The sequence below is a fragment of the Rhinoderma darwinii genome, chromosome 6 (genome assembly GCF_050947455.1).
Source record: "Rhinoderma darwinii isolate aRhiDar2 chromosome 6, aRhiDar2.hap1, whole genome shotgun sequence".
Taxonomy (NCBI): domain Eukaryota; kingdom Metazoa; phylum Chordata; class Amphibia; order Anura; family Rhinodermatidae; genus Rhinoderma; species Rhinoderma darwinii.
In genome coordinates, this window is record NC_134692.1 from 63,311,140 (window position 1) to 63,325,952 (window position 14,813).

At 39.1% G+C, this 14,813-nt stretch overlaps 1 protein-coding gene across 1 annotated transcript; it reads right to left on the bottom strand.

Annotated features, from left to right (window-relative positions):
- Window positions 1-7,274: 7,274 nt before the first annotated feature.
- Window positions 7,275-10,667, bottom strand: LOC142656593 (gamma-crystallin 2-like). Its single transcript, XM_075831525.1, has 3 exons — window positions 10,659-10,667; window positions 7,764-8,006; window positions 7,275-7,562 (listed from the first exon to the last, which is right to left on the bottom strand). The coding sequence occupies exons 1-3, from the start codon at window positions 10,665-10,667 to the stop codon at window positions 7,275-7,277; spliced, it is 540 nt and encodes a 179-aa protein (XP_075687640.1).
- Window positions 10,668-14,813: the final 4,146 nt, after the last annotated feature.

The window sequence follows — 14,813 nt, forward strand, 5'->3', positions numbered from 1 at the left end:
TTTGGACACACAGCTCTTGGAGGAGGAAGTAGAAGAACTTTTTGTAAAGGGCTGGGCATGGGTTAGCATGGCGACGTCACCTAAAAATCTAAGAGAAATGCAGTCGAAGGTGGGAGCCAGACTTTATAGACCTATGAAAATTATACATCGAAACTACAAAAGACAAAGCCCGAAGTGTGGGGGAAGCCAATGCAGGATTGGTTCATTGTTTTTGGTCATGTCCAGCAATTAGAAGGCTATGGGTTTTGGTAGAAAAATATATGAGCTACGTATTAAATAAAGACATAAAATTAGATGAATGGATGTTTTTGCTACAGTTTAACCAGGGAGAAAGGGATAGGCATCTCTCTGATTAAGGCCTCGTGCACACTTACGTCACCGTTTTCACGGCCGCTTTTGACGGGTCTGTGAACCCGTTATAGCACCGTGTGGTTTCCGTGTGCACTCCCGTGTGCACTCCGTGTTTCTGTTTCTGTGCGCCGAGCTTGGTACTGTCCAGGGTGACAGTACCATGGTCGGCGCGCGGAAAATACAATTTTAATGTAACAAAAAAAATAAAAAATAAAAAAGTTCATACTTACATTCCTCCTGTCCGGCCTCCAGTGATGACGTTCAATCCATGTCGCCGCTGCAGCCAATCACAGGCTGCCGCGGCTGCTGCAGCCAGTCACAGGCTGCCGCGGCTGCTGCAGCCAATCACAGGCTGCCGTGGCCTCTGCAGCCAATCACAGGCTGCCGCGTCACAGAAGAAGGTCAGACTGGAGGAAGAAGAGGGACTCGTCACCAAGGCAACGACCGGGTACATATGAAATGCTTTATATTTTATTTTTAATCAGCAGCCTCTTTTCTCTATCAGTTATTGATAGAGACAAGTGGCTGCCGATTATTGTAATATTTTTCTAATGTTTTTCTGCCCGCCCGGCGGTTGCTAGGCAACGGCTCCGTCACACACGGACGGCACACGGATGCCTTCCGTGTGCCTTCAGTTTTTTTGACGGCCCCATTGACTTGCATGGGCCTCACGGTCACGGAATCCCGGACCAAAGTAGGACATGCTCTACTTTGGATCGGAAAGGAGCAACGGACCGTCAAAAAAACTGAAGTGTGCTTGGCCCCATTGAAATGAATGGGTTCAGGGTGCTATCACTGACAAAAACGGATAGCACCCTGAAGGAAAAAACTGAAGTGTGCATGAGGCCTTAATTCATTTAATGATACTTTCTGGCAAAATAATTATCCGATCAGAGTGGGTATCCACGCATATAACATCGATTATTCACTTTAGGAGGTTTTGGGAAAAAAAATTATATTTGCAGTGGATGGATAAAAAGTAATTATAAAGAGAACATAACCCAGAAGGCTGGAATTAAGAATAATAAAAAAATATGTGCATCAAAGAGCACGAGTCCACCATCAGGACTCTTGCTCAGCAGTTTTAACTGCTCAGATATCTAGAAGCGCAATAGCAATTTTAACTGCTACTCATATCCTATCTCAGCATCTAAGAAAACTACTGATGATCCCTCGCTCGTGTAGTGAAGAGTCCAAATGCTTCTGTAAATCAGTAACATTGTGTATAGAATTTATAAATTTGAAAGCAATTATAGACATTTAAGTGTATCCAGTCAGTGATAGCTGGGGCGTTTTAAGCCTTCATCATAGCCTTGTATCTGTCATTGGTTTTCACTTTGTCCATCTACATACACTTTGCATCAAGAGGATGAGCTTTAGACAATCAAGCCACAATGCTGTACTTCGATGCATCTAGTACGATACGACATAGTGCTTGAAAGAATACGTTTATTATACTAATGGAATATTGAGATAACTATTCAGATTAGCCTCTTAACATGTGCAGCACTATCAGATAGTGTTTAGTTCCTAACAGCAATTGGAACTATACATTGCTGCTTCCTATAGCGGCTCCTTTGAGTTCTTTGACATGCGCAGATGGTCAAAATTGGAACTTTGTAATATTTCTTGCTGAGATTACACAGTGCATGCGCGTATAAAAGCTAAATATTGGCTGCCTCCCAAGCGTTTTAATAATCTCATATAAATGTACATTTAAGGTGAAGAGAGATTAGCGGTTCTGATTGGACTTTAGCATTGACAATTCCTATGACACAAACAGGATGTCTATAAGAAGGGGAATGTTCAGTGTCCGTCGCCATTAGCCCCAATACCCCTGAGGACGCCACGTCTGTGGCAAAACATGTCGGTGGGGCTTAGCAATTTTTAAAATACTGTGGTATTCTGATACATGTGTGTGTGTGAAAGCGGACTGCAGCCGAAAGTTCAGGCAATACTAGATAGATATGTGACTCTTTATTCAACAGAGTTGCTGTTTACTCTACAATTCAGTTTCAGACCGCAGTAATATTTTTAAATTTATGTGGTGTGTATGTTAGTCTAAATATAATCAAAAGTTACGTTTTAAATTAATTTAAGCAGCTGGGAGATCTAGGGTCTTCTTCTTGCTTAGGCAAACTAGTGATAGTGGTATTTATGTACTGAGCATGGTTCTGATACTGTATATATGTACCAAGCTTAATTCTGGTATTTTATTTATATACTGAGCTTGGTTTTGGTGCTGTATTTATGTACTGAGCTTTGTTCTGATGCTGTATATATGCACTGAGCTTGGTTCTGGTGCTGTATTTATGTACTGATATTAGTTCTGTTACTGAATTTATGTACTGAGCTTTGTTCTGTTACTGTATTTATGTACAGAGCTTTGTTCTGGTACTGTATTTATGTACTGAGCTTTTGATCTGGTGTTGTACTTATTACTGAGCTTGGTTCTGGTACTGTATTTATGTACTGAGCTTCATTCTGGTACTTTATTTATGTACTGAGCATTGTTCTGGTGCTGTATTTATGTACTGCGCCTGGTACTGGTGCTGTATTTATGTATTGAGCTTGGTTCATGTGCTTTATTTATTTTCTGAGTTTGGTTTGTGTACTGTATTTATATACTGAGCGTGGTTCTTGCACGGTGTATTTGTACTGAACTTTGTTCTGGTGCTGTATTGATATACTGAGCTTTGTTCTGGTGATGTATTTATGTATTGAGCTTAGTTCTGGTGCTATGTTTATGTACTGATCTTGGTTCTGGTAATGTACTAATCTTGGTTCTGGTAATGTACTGAGTTTGGTTATGGTGTTGTATGTAAGTACTGAGCTTTGTTCTTGTACTGTATACATGTACTGAGGTTAGTTATGGTGCTATATACATGTACTGAGCTTGGTTCTGGTGCTGTATACATGTACTGAGCTTGGTTTTTGTGCTGTATTTATGTACTGAGCTTAGTTCTGGTGCTGTATATATGTACCTAGCTTGGTTCTGATATTGTACTTATGTACTTAGCTTGGTTATGAGTCTGTATATATGAGTTGAGCTTGATTCTAGCATTTCATCTATGTATGAAGATTTAATCTGATACTGTATTTGTACATTAAACGTTTGTATTCGAGGGCTGTGGCAAATAGCTGGAAGAGTTGCCACGCACGCCATACTGTCCTCCACCGTTCTCACAATGCACAGCCTAACTAGATGGGCTGAGCACAATTAGGGTACTAAATGTGCACATATAAGTCTATATGTAATGGTTTTGAATATTACAAGTGTGAGTTGGTATGTTTGCTTATGTAATTATGTACATAGTGTGGCAATCCAGTTAAACACAACTTGGAAAGTTTTTAGGATATTTCTTTTACATATGAAAATATTTATTTAGAGTCCACAATAAAATATAATGTAGTTTGAATATTGTAATTGTTTTATTTGATCAATAGAGTCATAATCATTTTGCATGGCGCGACACCGTGACACCCTCTCCTTGAGGACGTATATATTTATTGGCAAATTAGAGACATTGTTGTTAAAAATGTGAATCCCACACCTGTAGGTATCTCTGAGTCATCATTTGAATGACAATGGTTTGAACGCATAAGCACAATCATAAATATGGAGGACCTTATACATGCCACATCTGGTCATCCTGAAACTCTACAAAGCATGGTTTTACTGCCAGTAGTTCACCAGTTGTCCTAGGTACTTAGATCAGGGGCGTAGCTGGGGGGGGGCAGGCGGGGCATGTGCCCCGGGCGCAGGGGGGCGCCAGCGCCACCTCCTCCTGCACTATAATTGTACCTGTGTCGCAAGGACACAGGTACAATTAAAAGCAATGAATGACCGGGCACGTTCCGTGCCCGGCCATTCAGCGCCTTTCCACGAATGAAGCGACTGGTACCTTTTGTACCAGTGAAGCTTCCGTCGATGAAAGGCGCTGACTGACTGACAGGCAAAGTCATCCTGCCCAGCCAATCAGCGCCTTTCATAGACGCTGCGTTCAACCCCCTGGAGACCTGCGCAGAAGAGAGCAGGTCTCCATGGCTGCCGGACGGCGTGGGAGCGGGAATAAGGTGAGTTTGAATAGTTGTTTTTTTTGTTTTTTTAAATTTGTAATAAAAGTGTGTGGCTGTATCTACAAGGGGGACTTTATCTACGGGGGGGGGGGGGAGCTTTATCTACAAGGGGGACTTTATCTATGGGGGGAGCTTTATCTACAAGGGGGACTTTGTCTACACGGGGGGGGGGGCTTTATCTACAGGGGGGTGTCTATCTACAGGGGGGGCTATATACTGGGGTGGGCTATCTATGGAGCACCATATACAGGGGTGGGCTATAGCTACAGGGGGGGGCTATATAGTATATAGCCCCCTGTAGATATAGCCCACCCCTGTAGATATAGCCCACCCCTGTAGATATAGCCCACCCCTGTATATATAGCCCCCCTGTAGATATAGCCCACAACTGTAGATATAGCCCACCCCTGTAGATATAGCCCACCCCTGTAGATATAGCCCCCTGTAGATATAGCCCCCCTGTAGATATAGCCCACCCCTGTAGATATAGCCCACCCCTGTAGATATAACCCCCCTGTAGATATAGCCCCCCTGTAGATATAGTCCCCCTGTAGATATAGTGCACCCCTGTAGATATAGCCCACCCCTGTAGATATAGCCCACCCCTGTAGATATAGTCCCCCTGTATATAGCCCACCCCTGTATATAGCCCCCCCCTGTATATAGCCCACACCTGTATATAGCCCACCCCTGTATATAGCCCACCCCTGTATATAGCCCACCCCTGTATATAGCCCACCCCTGTAGATATGGTCCCCCTGTCGATATGGCCCCCTTGTAGATATAACCCACCCCTGTATATAGTCCCCCTGTAGATATAGCCCACCCCTGTATATAGTATCCCACAAATAGCTCCCCCTATAGTGCACCACAGAAAGCCCACCCCTGTATATAGCCCCCTTGTACATATAGTCCACCCCTGTATATAGTGCTCCACAGATAGCCCACCCCTGTATATAGTATATACAGGGGTGGGCCATCTGTGGAGCACTATATACAGGGGTGGACTATCTAATGGAGCACTATATACAGGGGTGGACTATATGGACAAGAGGGCTATATACAGGGGTGGGCTATCTGTGAAACACTATATACAGGGGTGGACTATATGTGGAGCACTATATTCAGGGGTGGGCTATATCTACAGGGGGGCTACATACATGGTTGGGCTATCTGTGGAGCACTATATACAGGGGTAGGCTATATCTACAGGGGGGCTATATACAAGGTTGGGCTATATCTACAGGGGGGCTATATACAGGGGTGGGCTATCTGTAGAGCACTATATACAGGGGGCTATATACAGGGTTGGGCTATAAGTGGAGCACTATATACAGGGGGCTATATACAGGGTTGGGCTATACGTGGAGCACTATATACAGGGCTGGGCTATATCTACAGGGGGCTATATACAAGGGTGGGCTATCTGTAGAGCACTATAGGGGGAGTTATTTGTGGGACACTATATACAGGGGTGGGCTATATGGGGGCACTATCTACAGGGGGCTCTATGGCAGGCGCTATCTACAGGGGGCACAGTGTGTGTGTGTGGGACACGGTGTATGGTGCTATTATAATTAGAGGTGCAGTATATGGCGCTATTATATTTAGGGGCGTAGTGTGTGGTATAATGATAACTTTATATTTATTTATAGGTGCAGAAATGTTGGTAAAGTGAGAAGCTGAAGACATGTGAGCGGCAAACTGCAGAAATGGTCTGTGACCGGGAGAAGTCATCATAGAGGTCTGGACCGGATGGAGAAAAATAACTAGAATCTGAGACGTCTTTGTATGCAATAGAATTAGCATAACCCTTCACAATAAATAAAGGCCTAAGCCCAAACATCATAGATTGTAAGCAGGACAGTTACTCCACTTGTCTAAGTTGTTAATTAGTTTTGTCACTATGTAATGTCTGATTTTGTCTGTACATGTTTCCTCTGTAAAGTGCTGCAGAATATGTTGCCGCTAAATTAATAAAACATATTATTATTAACCATGAAAAACTACCCTAGACCGTCATCTCTCCTCAACTTGTGTGCAGTTGTTCGAATATGGGGAACCCCCCCCCATTTTATGAAGCTCTTAATGTACAGTTCTTGTGCTCTTGTCACTTCAGGAGGCAGTTAGTGAGTGATGTAATAGACAATAGGCAATGTTTATGCACCATGGTGTTCAGCACTCGGCGGCCCTGCTCCGTGATGGTCTACAGGTTTGTGGCTGAGCTGTTGCCACTTTTAGACGCTTCCACTTTCCAATAATATCACTTACAGGTGATTAGGACAGATCTAGCAGATCAGCCATTTTAATAACTGACTTGTGGCAAAGGTGGCTTCTTATGACTGTGCCACGTTTAAAGCTCTAATCTCTTCAATAAGACCCATACTACTACTACTACCAATGTTTGCCTATGGAAATTGCATTATTATGTGCTTAATTTTATGCACCTGTTTGCAACGGGTATGGCTGAAATACCTGTATTAAATAATTAGGCGGGGTGTCCACATACTTTAGGACATAAAGGGGGGATTTATCAATTGCATCTAAAAGAAAAAGAACTGGCCTTGTTGTCCATAGCAACCAATCAGAGCTCAGATTTATTTTTGTAAACTGCATTGGAAAAATGAAAGCCGTACTATGATAGGCAACACGGCCAGTTCCTCTTTTAGACACTTGATAAATTATATAATGATATAATAAATTATATAATGTGCCTAGTAGAATGCATTACATTTAAGTAATGGGGATTTCATAGAAACAGACCAAACAATAATAAAAACATTTAGGAAAACTGTTATGCAGCAAAGTTTTATCAGTTCTTTACAGGGAGATACATAAATACATTATTTGAACGTCTGATAAAAATCTTGAACTATTCTAATGGAGCCAATTCTTGCATTTGATGCACCCCAATCACTAAACCTCCTGTATTCTCCAGGTCTCAGGTAGTATTGGCGTCCTCTGTAGTTGGGTTCCTCATAAAAGATCCAATGGCCTTCAATAACATTGCAGGAGTTGATTTCATGGTAGTTAAAATCTTTATAGATGTGTGGACTATCTTCTGTGAATTCCACCATCTGGCCTCTGAAGTCTTCTTTTTCATACAATTTGATCATAAAAGATCCTGTGTGCTGTAGGGTTTAAAGGAAATGGTATAAATCTGAATACTATGAAATAGAATGGAGAAAACAATATATGAGGTATAGCTGAATGGAGATAGTTGTTAATGACAGCTGGATTTACTATTCTAAAGAAAGAAAAGTTTTGGTTACTTGTGTTTGGCGATAAACAACCGTAAAATTAGGAAATTAGGAAAATGTTTAGTAACTGACCAGAGGAATCATGTGGCAAGAACTGATCGTATCATTAAATCCCATCCAGTGCTGGTAGTCGGGGTATTCTCCTTTTTTAAGAAAATATTGGTGACCCTTATTGTTAGCCTGCTCATAAATCATCCAAGAGCCGTTGTCAACTTTGATAGAGTTACAGCGGCTGACATGAGAGTGCAGGTCATTATTGTCGCTGCTGCACTCATAGGAGCGGCCCTTGAAATTCTTGTCCTCAAAGAAGGTGATCTGTAGAAAAAAATAACAATAGCAATTATGATGATAATAATAATAATAATAATAATAATATCAGCGGCATTTAATCCAGCCTTTAATGACTGAGCAATTTTTTTACGTTTTTTGATAATCGCATTTCAAAAGCTATAACTTTGTACATTTTCCATACACATACTGTAGCTGTATGAGTGCATGTTTTTTTGCGGGACAAGTTGTAATTTTTAACGGCACCGTTTTTGGGGTACATATCGTTTATTTATTAACTTATACAGTATTACATTTTTTTGGGGTATAATGAAAAAAAACAGACGTTTTTCTATTCTTCTTTTGTGTCTTAAAGTTACACCGTTTACTGTCTGGTATAAATAACATAATAACTTTTTTTCTGCGGGTTGTTACAATTACGCCAATACCAAATTCTTATAGTTTTTTTTCATGTTTTACTACTTTTGCACAATAAGAACACAAGTATTTGTTTTTATGTTGACATATTCTAAGAACCATAGCTTTTTTTTTCCGCCGACGTAGCTGTAGCTTTTATTAATATATTTTTGGGGTGCATAAGAGTTTTTTTTAAATGTTTTTATTGCATTATTTGGAAGGCAGGATGAATAGAAAAAAGGTATTCTATATTATATTTTATTATAATTTTAATGGCGTTAAATAACAATAATTTTATAGTTTAAGTTGTTACGAATGTGATGATACAAATTATGTGTAGCTTTTTTAATATTTTAGTATTTTTTGTTTATTAGTAACTTGTTTAAACATTTTTGTACTTTTTTTTAAGTCTCACTATGGGACTTCAATATGCGATCATTTGAATGCGTTTATAATACACTGAAATACTTCTGAATTGCAGTGTAGTATGCCTCCAGCAGGGTCTAATAGGCATATACTGATGGCAGACTTGGAGACCTTTGTTAGGCCCCCGGCTGCCATGGAAATCATTGGCACCCCGCAATCTCATCGCAGGGGTGCTTATAGGGTGACAGAAAAGCCCCCTGCCTCTGAAACCACTTAGAGGCCCCAGTTGCAATTGACCGCGGCATCTATGAGGTTAAACTAATGAGATCAGCGGTGACAGGCCAACACCCGCTCATGACACAGCTATGGGCGGTCATTAAGGGGTTAATGAATGTTTTAGCTTTGCACTCTAAATGCAATATAAATACTTAAAATATATTAATGATTATAGCATTATTTAGGCTTTTTTCACATACATGTTATGGCTTTTGTAAATAAATAAGTGAGCCAAGACAGCTATGTGGAAAGCACATAATGCCAACCTAAAATAGGTGCTAGTACAGTTTTTTGTGCATATCTTTTATATGTTTTATGGCAGTTCATACAAATTTTACTTATATGCTTGACTATATAAAGACAACTGTTACTGTCACAATTACAGTTACTATAAAAAAACAAAAAACAACGACCTCCATAACACAATTCTATTGTTTAGCTCTAGTTTTACAATAGTTGTATTCTTATATTTAATATGCCATTTTATGTAAAATATAAATAAAGGAGTCCTTGTGGGATAAAAAAAAATCCTATTTATTTCATATATGTTATATAATCCATATATATTTTTGACTTTTATTTTTATAAGTTTGAGTGCATTTATCAGGTGGTATGCGTGTGGACATTTGGGTACAATTTAGATTGAATATCTTTACAAAAACTTTCCTTTTATCTATCTATCTATCTATCTATCTATCTATCTATCTATCTATCTATCTATCTATCTATCATCTATCTATCTATCTATCTATCTATCTATCTATCTATCTATCTATCTATCTATCTATCTATCTATCATCTATCTATCATCTATCTATCTATCTATCTATCTATCTATCTATCTATCTATCTATCTATCTATCTATCTATCTATCTATCTATCTATCTATCTATCTATCTATCTATCTATCTATCTATCTATCTATCTATCTATCTATCTATCTATCTATCTATCTATCTATCTATCTATCTATCTATCTATCTATCTATCTATCTATCTATCTATCTATCTATCTATCTATCTATCTATCTATCTATCTATCTATCATCTATCTATCTCTTAGCATGGGAGAGAGAATTAAAGGGCTGCAGTAATTCACATCTCTGCAGTTATCCAAACTACTAAACAGCATAGAGCATTCATGTTTAATTCTAGATTAGAAACTTGAATTTACACACTGAGATGCATATCCTAAGAGGATTTTAGGTAGATCACTGAAGCTACAATTTAATATGAATAATCATCCTAAAGTACAGAAATATGATTTACCAAACATATTTACAATAACAATAAGTTTATCTATATTTAAACAATCCTAGAACATTTTCTATTCAAATACTCTCACTAGTAAACAAGTTTCAATGTGATACCAATAGTATAATAATATGGGGTATATGTTGATTATAATCTAGATTTAGAAGGCTATCTTCGCTCTAATACTTGCACATTTTTACAGGTTCTACCTTTATAATTGCCCTATAACACTGACGTGTTGTATATATATATATATATATATATATATATATATATATATATATATATATATATATATATATATATATATATATATATATATATATATACTACAATTCTTACTACTGCGTAAATGACAACAGCTTCTAACACATATTAGTTCTTACCTTTCCCATTTTGACTTTATGAAAGGTTCAGTAAACTGTGATAAGAGAGGTAGTAGCTTTTATATAAACAAGTCCATTGCTAGGTCAGCAAAAACTAAACAAAAGAGGTTTTTTTGTGCCTGGATAAAAGTTCCCTTCAGTTGAATCTAATCTTTTTATCCAGAGAATTCACTATTTTTTCCAGTAGTGGGCAAAGCCTTTGTCCGCAGATTCCTGGCACAGCTACTGACTCACATGCCTGTTAAGTGCAGCAGAGTGGGAAAACAATGTTGACAAATGAGTGAATATACTCATTCTAAACCTACAGTTATTAGGTTGTTATTTTGCAATGTTAATTTAAAAAAAAAGACAAACATATAATAATTATTAAAGAAACTGGAAAATGGGTATCAATATGTAATTCTCCAAATTAATAACTATATTACATCTTTCACAGATTTTCTGTTTCAATATTTTTTTTTATTATTAAGTAGAACCACAGTCACAGTGGACATATAAATTCAGATATCTAAAATATTTTTTTTTCTCTACCTTATAGGGGTGGTAGGGTTATTTAAAAGTTAAATGTTGTATTATGTGAATATAATGCAAATGATATGTCATTTTATATAATAAAGAATACCAAATTTAAAAAACCATGATATCATAATGTGTTTTCAGTGGCTATCCATAAGACTGCAGGTAAATCTACTGAGTTACAACAAAGGGATTACATCAAATTAGAATAAAATGTTAGTTTGTTTTTTCCCCCAGAAAAAGAACCTCTGTTGTCATTAGGCTGTGCCCAGTATTGCAGCTCAGCCCGATTCACGTTTCTAAAACAAACAAAAAAAAAGAAGGGAAAAAAAGGACCTTTTTTTTTCTAATGTCATACCAATTCTTTCACTAAGTGAATAATCACAGTACAAAAAAAAGAAACAAAATTGTGCTACCTCAGTAAGGTAAAATGCTTTTTACACACAGAACAAAGATCATCGCTGTTATAATTTTTGGCGATTAGAGAACTGGACATGTAAGCAACCTTATATCTGATATCTTTAGTGCTAATTCAGACGAACGTTGAAATCGTCCGTGTGACGGCTATTTTTTTAATGGCGGTCACATGGCTGCATGTATTTCAATGGGGCTATTCACATGGCCGTTGATTTAATGGACAGTGGGAATGGGCCGCAAAAAAATAGGACATGTCCTATTTTTTCAGTTTTCATGTATTCCTTAATAGACTCAAGTCTATGAGGGATTCAGGAAAACGGGTCCCGCACGGGTTCAAATCGGCCATATAAACGGCCATTGTTTACGGCCGATTTGACACACGTTCATCTGAATGAGCCCTTAGAGTAATAACACTGGGGTAACATGACCGGCAGAGGGGTAATAGTCTTATCTTCTTAGGACATTTACTTTACATGTTCGATTTTGAATCATCTTTTAATCTAATATATTAACAAGATCATTCTCTTAATCTGCTGAATAAAGTCTTTTCTCTATAATGAGCCAAATGGAGTGGTAAATAGGAATTGCCAACTGCTCTCATTATTTTCTGGCTCAGGGCTTAATAGGAGTTCAAAGATTGCAGACCTGGGGGCCTACATTAGGTCACCAGGCTGCCATGACAACCATTGCATCCCTCAATCGTGTCACGGGAAGTTGATGGGCTGTCGGAGGGGGCTGCCCCCCTCTTTCTTACGGCTTAGATGACAAGGTCGCTATTGATCGTGGCATCTAAGGGGTTAAATTAGCGCTATCCTGATTGTTACAGTGAAATGTTGGCTCTATCATATAGCCAACATCCACGTAGTATGGAGCTGGCTCAGGGGGTTAATCAGCTTTGGAGTTCCAAATGTCAGGATTTCAATGTCATGTAGGTGGAGTTGCTCTTTACAGGAAACCCAATCAAGTTGAAAATGAAGGAGAGCTGAATAGATTGATATTCAGTATAGTTTGCAATGTATTCTAGAGGGGTTGTCCAGTTTCAGACATTTAATGTTATGTTTTGTGTCATTAAAAGTCATACAATTTTCCAGTATACTTTTTGTATTTATTCCTCATGGTTTTCAAGATCTCTGCTTGTTGTTATTCAGTAGGAACATTCATTGTTTACTTCCAGTGGATAAAACTGTCAATGGTCATGTAATGGACAAACAGGTTCTGGCATCGTTACAGTTAGAGTATGTGTATCAGAGCTGTGTCTTCTAACGATCCCAGTACCTGTGTGTCTATCACATGATCATGGACAGAAATGTATCCACTAGACGTAAACAATGAAAATGTATCTGTAGTACAACACAAATTGCGTAAGGCACACAGCCTCAGGGACTCTTTCTTTCTTCTTAAAAAGTATTATAGAAATATGTATTTGTCTATGTCTTATTGCAACCTGACATAGATCCTTTTTGTCGATAAGGGTGTACCATGATGATAACTATTATTTATGTAAGGTGTCTCAAGATGGCTACTGATCCATTCATCTCATTAGTCAGTATTCATTTATCTCATTGGTTAGCATTAATTTACTATCATTACGATTCTACAGTGGGTATGCCCTTAAACAATATGGCATCCATTATGCTCAGTAACATTATTGCGCATGCGCGTACGTCTAAATGATGTGTGACATCATGACGTACGTTGGCGCTAGATCGCATGTAGTTTGATCAGCAAACATGCGCAGTAGGGAGTATAGGAAGCGAACGGCCTTCCCAGATGACATCCCATTTTAAACCATTAGTCAATAATAAGGAGTTGGTCCCCCCTTTGCAGCTAAAAAAGCTTCCACTCATCTGGAAGGCGTACTAGAAGATTTTGGAGTGTGTCTGTGGGAATTTTTGTCCATTCATCCAGAAGAGCATTTGTGAGGTCAGACACTGATGTTGAACGAGAGGGCTGGGCTTGCAATTTCCATTCTAGTTCATGCCAAAGGTGTTTGATGAAGTTAAGGTCCGGGCTCTGTGTGGGCAAGTCAAGTTCTTCCGCACCAAACTCACCAAACCATGCCTTTATGGACCTTACTTTGTGCACTGGGGCACAGTCATGCTGGAACAGGAAAGGGCCTTCCCCAAACTGTTCCCACAAAGTTGTAAGCATACAATTGTCCAAAATGTCTTGGTATGCTGAAGCATTAAGATTTTCCTTCAATGGAACTAAGGGGCCTAGACTGACCCCTGAAAAACAACCCTAGAGCTTTATTCCTCCTACGCCAAACTTTACAGTTGGCACAATGCAGTCAGGCAGGAAACATTCTCCTGCCATTCGCACAACCCATACTCGTCCATCAGTTTGCCAGATAGAGGGGCGTGATTCATCACTCCACAGAACACGTTTCCACTGCTCCATAGTCCAGTGGCAACGTGGAACAGAAAAAAGGGAGGATTCCTCCAGCTCACCTTATCACAGGTATAGTGGTTAGCGCACGGATCCACGTGTCGGCACACGTACTTGCATAGACAAAGAAAAAAAGGGGATTGAATCCAGCGCTGAGGATCAGTGCATCTGATAAAAATAGGAAGCTTCTTCCAAGTTTTATTTTCATAAATTTAAAAGCAGTGCAAAAAATAATGAAAAGCTGGTATAGTCCAAAGTACAGAGGATGGTTTAGATGATAGGCTGTAGCCTACGCGTTTCAGACGCCTGCTGCGTCCTTAGTCATGGCAACGTGCTTTACACCACTCCATCTGACGCTTGGCACTGTGCTTGGTGATGTAAGGCTTGCATGCAGCTACTCGGCCTTAGAAACCCATGCCATAAAGCTCCCAGAGCACAGTTTTTGTGCGAATGATAATGCCAGAAGAGGTTTGGAATGCCAGTTTTTTTAAGTCAGCAGAGCATTGGTAAACACTTCAACTTTACAATAGTAGCCCTCACAGTTGATCGTGGAATATCTAGAAGGAAAAATTTCGCGAACTGACTTGTTACAACGGTGGCATCCTATTACAGTACCACGCTGGAATTCAGTGAGCTCTTTGGAACGACCCACACTTTCAGAAGTGTTTGTAAAAGCAGACTACATGGGTAGGTGCTGGATTTTTATACACCTGTGGCAATGGGACTGAATGAAGGATTAATAGGTGTGTCTCAATACCTTTGCTCAGTGTATAGTGTATCTCTGGGATGTCAGAGGACTGAATTAAAAAAACAACTTGACAGCTCATATAATAT